Raw genomic sequence first — 10,598 nt, 5'->3', positions numbered from 1 at the left:
GACTATGGGGCAGACGTCTGGAGACTATGGGGCAGGAGTGTGGAGACAAAGGGTCACACATCTGGAGACTATGGGGCAGATGTCTGGAGACTAAGGGCAGGAGAGTGGAGACTAAGGGGCACATCTGGAGACTGGGGCAGGAGTGCGGAGACTAAGACGCACACATCTGGAGACTATGGGGCAGACGTCTGGAGACTAAGGGGCAGAAGAGTGGAGACTAAGGGGCACACATCTAGAGACTAGGGCAGGCGTGTGGAGGCTAAGGGGCAGGAGTGTGGAGACTAAGGGCACATCTGGAGACTATGGGGCAGACGTCTGGAGACTAAGGGGCAAGAGAGTGGAGACTAAGGGGCACACATCTGGAGACTATGGGGCAGATGTCTGGAGAAAAAGGGGCAGGAGAGTGGAGACAAAGGGGCAGACGTCTGGAGACTAAGGGGCAGACATCTGGAGACTAAGGGGCAGGAGAGTGGAGACAAAGGGGCAGACATCTGGAGACTATGGGGCAGACGTCTGGAGACTATGGGGCAGACATCTGGAGACTAAGGGGCAGGAGTGTGGAGACAAAGGGGCACATCTGGAGACTATGGGGCAGACGTCTGGAGGCTAAGGGGCAGGAGAGTCGAGACTAAGGGGCACATATCTGGAGACTATAAGGCAGGCGTCTGGAGACTAAGGGGCACACGTCTGGAGATTAAGGGGCAGACGTATGGAGACTAAGGGGCACACGTCTGGAGACTAAGGGGCAGACGTATGGAGACTAAGGGGCAGACGTATGGAGACTAAGGGGCAGACGTATGGAGACTAAGGGGCAGACGTATGGAGACTAAGGGGCAGACGTATGGAGACTAAGGGGCAGACGTATGGAGACTAAGGGGCAGACGTATGGAGACTAAGGGGCAGACGTATGGAGACTAAGGGGCAGACGTATGGAGACTAAGGGGCAGACGTATGGAGACTAAGGGGCAGACGTATGGAGACTAAGGGGCAGACGTATGGAGACTAAGGGGCAGACGTATGGAGACTAAGGGGCAGACGTATGGAGACTAAGGGGCAGACGTATGGAGACTAAGGGGCAGACGTATGGAGACTAAGGGGCAGACGTATGGAGACTAAGGGGCAGACGTATGGAGACTAAGGGGCAGACGTATGGAGACTAAGGGGCAGACGTATGGAGACTAAGGGGCAGACGTATGGAGACTAAAAGGCAGACGTATGGAGACTAAGGAGCAGACGTATGGAGACTAAAGGGCAGGCGTATGGAGACTAAGGGGCAGACGTATGGAGACTAAAAGGCAGACGTATGGAGACTAAAAGGCAGACGTATGGAGACTAAGGAGCAGACGTATGGAGACTAAGGGGCAGGCGTATGGAGACTAAGGGGCAGGAGTGTGGAGACTAAGCGGCAGGAGTGTGGAGACTAAGGTGCAGGAGTGTGGAGACTAAGGGGCAGGCGTGTGGAGTCTAAGGGGCAGGCGTGTGGAGACTAAGGGGCAGGAGTGTGGAGACTAAGGGGCACACATCTGGAGACTGGGGCAGGCGTGTGAAGACTAAGGGCACACATCTGGAGACTATGGGGCAGACGTCTGGAGACTAAGGGGCAGGCGTGTGGAGACTAAGGGGCAGGCGTGTGGAGACTAAGGGGCAGGCGTGTGGAGACTAAGGGGCAGGCGTGTGGAGACTAAGGGGCAGGCGTGTGGAGACTAAGGGGCAGGCGTGTGGAGACTAAGGGGCAGGCGTGTGGAGACTAAGGGGCAGGCGTGTGGAGACTAAGGGGCAGGCGTGTGGAGACTAAGGGGCAGGCGTGTGGAGACTAAGGGGCAGGCGTGTGGAGACTAAGGGGCAGGCGTGTGGAGACTAAGGGGCAGGCGTGTGGAGACTATGGGGCAGGCGTGTGGAGACTATGGGGCAGGCGTGTGGAGACTAAGGGGCAGGCGTGTGGAGACTAAGGGGCAGGCGTGTGGAGACTAAGGGGCAGGCGTGTGGAGACTATGGGGCAGGCGTGTGGAGACTATGGGGCAGGCGTGTGGAGACTAAGGGGCAGGCGTGTGGAGACTAAGGGGCAGGCGTGTGAAGACTAAGGGGCAGGCGTGTGGAGACTAAGGACACACGTCTGGAGACTATGGGGCAGGCGTGTGGAGACTATGGGGCAGGCGTGTGGAGACTATGGGGCAGGCGTGTGGAGACTATGGGGCAGGCGTGTGGAGACTGAAACCTACACAAAGGTGCTGAAAGACAGATCTGCCCTATTCTACAAAATGCAAAAACACATAATCAGGCAGATCTGCTGCTCAGGAGCCTTGGAAAACTGGGTGGCTCCAATTGTAGAGCCATAAAGAAGGCCGTTCTACTGCTCTATGCATGGATAGATAAAAGATAGATAATATAGATAATAGATCTATAGATAGATATAGATAGATAATAGATCTATAGATACATATAGATAATAGATAGATAATATAGATATAGATAATAGATAGATAGCACTGGGGAACACAATTTTTTTAGGAGTTAGGTCAGACAACTGTTCTTAACTAATTTTTGGATGCTGAATCCAGAAATGATCTCAGTTTTTCTCTATCACGTCAAGTTTTTGAACTATAGGATTTTTGTCTTCTCAAAAATATGTAAACTACTGTACCTAAAAAGTGTTTTGTTTTTTTTTTAAATCGTACAAATAGGCATTTACGACGAGAGGAAGAAGGAGCAGACATGATCTGAAACAAAGGAAATATGTACATATGTAAATAAAACATGAGATGGAAAGTTACAAGCTTTGAAAACTAACAAAGAAAAAAATCATAAAAGATATATAAATTACAACTAAGCGCCCAATGTAAAGAGAAAAGCTATCACAAATCCTATTTATTCCTACTATGATAATTTTTTTGTGTAAAGATATTGATAATTATGAGGTATTGGGAGCTGCACACACCTCTCACCACACTGTCTCTGTTGTGACTACTTTTACAAGTTGCCACGTAGCTCTATATGAGTCGAATTGTAATCAGATAACAAGTCTTATTACAGATATCAGTGCAATTGTGCTTCTCTGGCAGGTAAGTTGTGGAGGGAAAAACTTGATGTGCTAGAAAAAAACTGACTACATTTTTGGAATCAGCATGCCAATTTCAGTATAAATCAGCTCAAAAACCTAACACAACAGAAATTTTTTTTCAAATTGTTCCCCAGTGTAATAGATCTATAGATAGACAGATAATAGATAGGGGATATTAATTTTTCGGCTGATTCACTGGGAACCTATGTATATTTTACAGCTAAACCTTTGTGCAATCTACATCCCCTTCACATACAAATCTAACATGTGTGAACGCTCGGTGGCATTCTCCACGGGAGGTTTCTGGCCATCCTCAGCTCGTCGTAAGACACTTGCATTTTCTTAGACAACTATACCAGTCCTCTGGATCACCGTGACCGGCTCATACTTAAATATTTAACTGTCACTGATCCATAAGAGAGGTGATAACCTGATGATCGCTCCCTGCTGGGACCCCACCGATGCCGAGAACAGGGATCTACAGAGTCCGACAGACCACGAACACATGGGTTGTGCACATGCTCTGTCCATGGACAGGTTGGGGTCTCTAGTGATCAGCAGGTTATCACTGGGCCTATGTATAGATGAAAATACAAAATATCTGAATCCAGGGAGAAAATGAATTATCGCAAAGAGTTGGCAGTGCGCAGCGAATACACCGGGCAGCACTGTCTACTTATGACAACCGGCCTCTTGCTAAAACTTCTCTGCAGGACCAACAATGTTGAGCATGTGGTGCCCTCTTGTGGAAATGTAAGGATAAAGCAGAGATCATGACAGCACAGAGGTTCTTATAACTCCACTCTCTTGTTTCATATAGACTCCATAAACTTAAAACTTTACAAGGAATTAAAAAAGTAAAATATTTTACAACTGAGGAAGATAGCGCAGACTATAAAAGCGTACGATCCACTACGAGGCAGGTGCAAATGAAATATAAAACAGTGGATGGCAGTATACTCCGATACATACAAGGATCTAACCAGATGGTGGCCAGGAGTCGTGTCCGCCTGACCAAAACTTACACGATATTACTGGAGCTTATCAACCACCTGGACCTCTAGATTGCCCTTGGCTCTCTTTAAAATGTCATGAGTCATGGCCAACTGGTTTAGAATGAGTTTCTCAATGTCCTCCTTCATTTGATTCTCGGAGTAGACTCTCTTGACAATGCCAGACAACATCTTCTCTTGCGCTACAACTCTCTTGCGAAGTCGGGTGATCTCGAGGTTTGCTTCTTCTTCTTGGTGGATGGTGTATGGGCTGTGAATCTGCAGGGGTAAGGACACTCTCCACAACAGCTTTAGTAAACACCCCGCTTCCTCCAGCGATTGCTTGGTTCTTGTAAGCTTGTCAAAAAATATATTCTCAAAGTGCCCAGTCATATTGACAACTGCAGTCTGGACTCCATGGTCAACAAAGTCCTCCATCTCCTGTAAGACATCCCTTGCTTCCAACATTTGTTTCCGTAAAGCGTTGTAGTCTTCGACTAATCCCAGCACGTGACAGCCATGTTTGTCTGCCCACATTCTGTGTCCGGGGACCAAGCGTGATGGGGTGTACAGCAGGCTGTCGACAGATTGGTCGCTGTAAGTATCCTCCTCCCTGTAGACGGCATCACTCAGTTTGTACTCCAACTCTTTCAACCACTCGACAGTCTGAGTAATCTGCTCCTGAAACTCCAGAGTGGCGTTAGAGTCCAAGGTGCTGGACGGGAAAAGGTTCTCAAAGAATTTCAGAATGTTGTAGAAATTCTTTGAACATATAACACTGAGGTTGTGGCTCTCCTTGATTTTCTGCCTCTGAAGAGACAACTCTCTAGCCTGAGACTGCACTAACAGATCATACTTTGAAAGTGAAGTGGTTTCTTCAAATGACCTCCTGGAGAAGGACACTTTGGTGAACTTGGAGAAGGGGTGCATAGTGGAAGCTCTTGCGGAGTTCAAAGTTGGCAGTGAAATAATTCCTCTGTTATTGGCACACTCTGTACAGTGACTGTCATGATGGCAGCGCAGTGCAGCGGCATTCTGGCTATTTACACTGGGCCTGCAGACTTCATCTCCAAAATCTGATGTGGCATCTACCTCAATGACATTGACGGAATTAGTGATTGTTTTATCTAACAAGGATTGCTCAGAAAGATCGTCATCGGCATCTGAACCGTGAAGCTTCAGAGAGTTGTCGCTGCTGTCCGACCTTTTGTCAGCTAGAAGCTTCTCAATCTCCAATTGTGCAGTTTTTAATTCATCTGAAAGCCGGTAATTCTCAGCCTGTAGCTCGTCATTCAGATACTGGTCTGTGGGCTCCATCTGGTCTCTGAGGGAATAACTTGAACTAGGAATGGTGTTAGGTCTTCTTGATTCGTTTGTTGTAAGCATCTCAATCTTCATTTGTGCTTCTCTTAGTTGTTCCGAGAGCAGGAGATTCTCCGCTTGTAGCTCTTTCTGTAAATCTGTCAACGGTATCTGCTCATCCTTGGAGTTACCAACGTGTAGTTCAGAGGCCTTATGCCTTAACAGTTCTTCACGGACTTTCAGAGTCTCAATCTCCCTTTGGGCTTGTTCTAAGAGTTCGGCGAGCCTGTCATTTTCCAGCTGTAGCTCTTGCTGTAAAGCTTGGTGTGTAGACTCCATATGCACCGTACCTGACCTCGATGAACCATGTACAGGGTCCATCTGTTTTGCAATGTCTTTATGAGCTTTAAGTGTCTTGATCTCCATTTGTGCTTGTTTCAGCTGTTCGGAGAGTCGCTGATTCTCGGCCTGCAGATCCTGCTCTGCACACGCTCTCTGCTCGATAACAGAACGAGATAAATTAGGTGCAGAGTCCTTGTGTTTCATCGAGTCTTCACTTACAGTAGATGTCTGTGCTGGCTGCAGCTGTTCGGAGAGTCGCTGATCCTGCTCTGCACACACTCTCTGCTCGATAATAGAACTAGATAAATCGGGTGCAGAGTCCTTGTGTATCATCGAGTCTTCAATTGCAGTAGATGTCTGCGCTGGCTGCAGCTGTTCAGAGAGTCGCTGATTCTGCTCTACACACGCTCTCTGCTCGATAACAGAACGAGATAAATCAGGTGCAGAGTTCTTGTGTTTCATTGAGTCTTCACTTGCAGTAGATGTCTGTGCTGGCTGCAGCTGTTCAGAGAGTCGCTGATTCTGCTCTGCACACGCTCTCTGCTCGATAACAGAACTAAATAAATCAGGTGCAGAGTCCTTGTGTTTCATCGAGTCTTCACTTGATGCAAATGTATGTAACAGTTCGGACAGCTGGTGATTTTCTACCTCTAGCTTTTTTTGTAAGGCTTGTCCTGTGCTCTGCTTATCCTTCGAGGTACACAAGTCATTTTCAGAAGCCTTAATTTTCACAAATTCTTCACCAGCTTTGAATGCCTTGATCTCCGTTTGTGCTTGTTTTAGCTGTTCTAAGAGTTGGGAATTCTCTGCCTTTAGCTCTTTGGCTTTTTCTGTAGACTCTGTGTGCTTGGCGTTAGTCAGGTCGGAGTCCTTACATCTTACATATGCAGCCATGATCTCACGTTCTGCTTGCATTGACCCTTCTACAGTCGTGCAATAATCCATCTCCTCCTCTGCAGTTTGTTTGGTAGGACACCTCTGCTCCTGGTCTACTTTATTTTGGTCAGGAATGTGGCTCTCAACCACCAAGTCTCTGTTTTTGCTGTCTTCTCCCATCTCAGCACATTTTACCTTCTCGAGGAGCCCATTTTCTATCTGTAGTTCCTTCTCAAAGCATTGGTGATTACTTTCTTTGGCAGCATCAGTCCTGAGCTTTGTATTGAGGGTAGACTTTAACAGAACGGGAAGTCTGGATTTTTTGGCATTTCGATGCATTTCATAGTTGTGACTTGGCATCTGTGGAGGTCTCTGTGATAGGACATTATGTTCTTCTAAAGTGAACAACAGATCTGCTGCAGCATCTTGAAGAGGTATGCATCTGTCACAAGAGGTCTTTGGGTCTGTCTGGGTAGCAACAGAGACGGTGTTTTGTATTCCGATAGGTTTGGCATCGTTACCAGTGGTTTCTCTTTTTATTGTGCTCTTCTCACTGAATGACGGGTATAAGTTACCATCTAGCTGAGTTTTCAGATTTCCTCCAGCTGAACCACGAATGTCACTTTGTGTTTGGGTTCCGGATTCTTCCCTGAACACTTTTTCAGATTCACCAATGTCCATATTATTTTTAAAGATGGATGCTCGTTGAGGGCCTCCAGCAAAGAAATATTCATTTTGGTCTAGGTGATCAAGGCAAATGCTTAAGTATGAAGTCTGATCTCCAAGAAACGACATGCTGTCATCTCCCTTGTATTTGGCCATGATTTGGGCCTCCATCACCTTGCGGAGTTCCTGGTTTGCCTGAATACTCTCCTCCAGCCACCTACGTAACATAGCGATTGATTCCAGCTCTTTCTGTAGCCCGCCCGACTCTCTTTCGTACTTCAGTACCCGGCTGTACATGCCTTGTTCAGCCTGGATTGTGAAAATCAGTTTCTTGTAATCGGGATGGATATTTTCTTTGAGACTTTGGAGCTGGGAGGCTTCCTGTGCTTTTGATAATGCCACATTCAGGTTTCCAATCTCATTCTGGAGCTTCTCGTTCTCTTTTGTTTTCTTCTTCATGGCCAGTGTGAGGCCTTGTATTGCTTTATCTCTTTTCAGGGAGTTTTTTTCTTCGGCTTTTTTGGCTTCTAACTTCTGCTGCAGCTCATTGATAAGGTTGTCCATCTCTTTAATCTTTTTCTGCCACTCGTTGACGTTCTCATCTGACTTACATACTGGATCAGCAGCTTCTGGTAACAATTCGATATTGCTCTTCGGTTGGAGGTGGCTCGTGTTCGGTGTTGCATCTTTGGCGTCATGCGACATCAAGGAGGCGATCTGCTGCTCCAGCTGAGTTATGAGGGCATCTTTGGAGTGCACGGAGTCGTTTAAGCATTGTATAATCCAGTCTCTCTCCTCTAGGATGGCCACGCTCTTGCTGTACTGCTCATTCACCGCCAGCAGTTTCTCCTCAGCGCTGAACCTCTGCATTCGCTCCTGGTCGAGCAGCATGCACATCTTCTCCAGCTCAGCCTTCTCATGCGCCATTTCAGCTTGCAGTACCTGGACTTTTTGATTGTGGGCATCCGCCATGTCTTCCAGATGTTTGAGGTCCTCCTCACGTAAGCGCTGGATGGCCAGGTCGCGCTCCTCAGACAGACTTTCCATTGCTTTGGAGGCACGGACCAGCAGGTTGTGCTTCTCCTGGAAGTCGTGCTTCAGGCTCTCCACCTCCACCTTCAGCTCGATGTTCATGCGGTGGAGCTCGTCGTTGCTGGTATCGCATCGCCGCTGCATCTGCTCCTCCAAGAAGTAGATCCGCAGCTTCAGGTTGAAGTTATCTTTCTTCAGCTCTGTGATCTGTTTCTCAAAGTCTTTCATGGTGTGAGCCCGATCCACCGACAGCCGCTCGTAGCCCGAGATTGGGTGGGGGGCAGCTTCACGTACAGGGGGCATAGCCAGCTCATAGCCAGACAAGGCGCGCCAGGCCCTCTCATATCCACCACGGGTGCTCTCCTCCCTGAGGGACATCAGACCATCTCTGTAGGACCGCGGGGCATTCTCTCGCCTGCCCCTCACGATGACAAGTCTCTGCGATGGTTCCCCGTCAGTGCCCGGGGGTCGTCTCTCCAATGGTTCCCCAGCAGTGCCCGGGGGTCGTCTCTCCGATGGTTCCCCGTCAGTGCCCGGGGGTCGTCTCTCCGATGGTTCCCCATCAGTGTCGGAGGGTCGTTTCTCTGATGGTTCCCCATCAGTGTCGGGGGGTCGTCTCTCTGATGGTTCCCTGTCAGTGCCCGGGGGTCGTCTCTCCGATGGTTCCCCGTCAGTGCCCGGGGGTCGTCTCTCCGATGGTTCCCCGTCAGTGCCGGGGGGTCGTCTCTCCGATGGTTCCCCATCAGTGTCGGAGGGTCGTTTCTCCGATGGTTCCCCATCAGTGTCGGGGGGTCGTCTCTCTGATGGTTCCCTGTCAGTGCCCGGGGGTCGTCTCTCCGATGGTTCCCCGTCAGTGCCCGGGGGTCGTCTCTCCGATGGTTCCCCGTCAGTGCCGGGGGGTCGTCTCTCCGATGGTTCCCCATCAGTGTCGGAGGGTCGTCTCTCCGATGGTTCCCTGTCAGTGCCGGGGGGTCGTCTCTCCGATGGTTCCCTGTCAGTGCCGGGGGGTCGTCTCTCCGATGGTTCCCCGTCAGTGCCCGGGGGTCGTCTCTCCGCCGGGGGTCGTCTCTCCGATGGTTCCCTGTCAGTGCCGGGGGGTCGTCTCTCCGATGGTTTCCTGTCAGTGCCGGGGGGTCGTCTCTCCGATGGTTTCCTGTCAGTGCCGGGGGGTCGTCTCTCCGATAGCTGCCCCCCAGTCTCAGGTATGAGGGGCGCTCTCTTCAGTGATGGAGCGTCTCTCCCGTCACCTCTCTCGGCTGGAGGACGGTCTCTGTGCTCGGCACTATTGTACTGACGCCTCTCTGCCTCGGTCACGGAGCTGCGGCCGCTGCTTTCCGCGGCTTCTCGGGCGGCGGTCACCTCCATTCTGCCCGGCCGCGCTGTGACTGGATCTTACTAACGGTCGCAGCGGTCGCGATTCAAACCGCCGCCATCTTGTGTGACGAGCACGTCGTATACTGCCCTAGCAAACGTGCGCGTCTCACCAGCTACTGCGCATATGCTGACGTCAACGGAGGCGCGCACGTGATGTAACTGTACGGAAAGTTTATTGTACGGAACAGAGGATGTGCTTTACACGCATGCGCAGTATACTTTGCTGACTGGAGGAGAGGCTGAGGAGACCCGGGGGGAGAGGCTGAGGAGACCCGGGGGGAGAGGCTGAGGAGAACCGGGGAGGAGAGGCTGAGGAGAGGCTGAGGAGAACCGGGGGGGGGGAGAGGCGGAGGAGAACCGGGGGGGGGGGGAGAGGCGGAGGAGAACCGGGGGGGGGGGGGAGAGGCGGAGGAGAACCGGGGGGGGGGAGAGGCGGAGGAGAACCGGGGGGGGGAGAGGCTGAGGAGAACCGGGGAGGAGAGGCTGAGGAGAACCGGGGGGGGGGGGAGAGGCTGAGGAGAACCGGGGAGGAGAGGCTGAGGAGAACCGGGGGGGAGGAGAGGCTGAGGAGAACCGGGGGGGGGAGAGGCGGAGGAGAACCGGGGGGGGGGGGGGGGGAGAGGCTGAGGAGAACCGGGGAGGAGAGGCTGAGGAGAACCGGGGAGGAGAGGCTGAGGAGAACCGGGGGGGAGAGGCGGAGGAGAACCGGGGGGGGGAGAGGCGGAGGAGAACCGGGGGGGGGAGAGGCGGAGGAGAACCGGGGGGGGGAGAGGCGGAGGAGAACCGGGGGGAGGGGCTGAGGAGAACCGGGGGGGGGGAGAGGCGGAGGAGACCCGGGGAGGAGAGGCGGAGGAGACCCGGGGGGAGGGGCTGAGGAGAACCGGGGGGAGGGGCTGAGGAGAACGGGGGGGGAGGGGCTGAGGAGAACCGGGGAGGAGAGGCTGAGGAGAACCGGG

General features: G+C 51.4%; 1 protein-coding gene across 1 annotated transcript; it reads right to left on the bottom strand.

Annotated features, from left to right (window-relative positions):
- Positions 1–3,846: 3,846 nt before the first annotated feature.
- LOC138671433 (CDK5 regulatory subunit-associated protein 2-like) lies at positions 3,847–9,724 on the bottom strand. Its single transcript, XM_069759605.1, has one exon. It carries the CDS (start codon positions 9,631–9,633, stop codon positions 4,090–4,092), a length of 5,544 nt encoding a protein of 1,847 aa, XP_069615706.1. The 5' UTR covers positions 9,634–9,724; the 3' UTR covers positions 3,847–4,089.
- Between the last annotated feature and the right edge of the window lie 874 nt (positions 9,725–10,598).

The sequence above is a fragment of the Ranitomeya imitator genome, chromosome 3 (assembly GCF_032444005.1).
Source record: "Ranitomeya imitator isolate aRanImi1 chromosome 3, aRanImi1.pri, whole genome shotgun sequence".
Lineage (NCBI taxonomy): Eukaryota > Metazoa > Chordata > Amphibia > Anura > Dendrobatidae > Ranitomeya > Ranitomeya imitator.
This window is presented reverse-complemented; position numbering and strand designations above follow the sequence as displayed.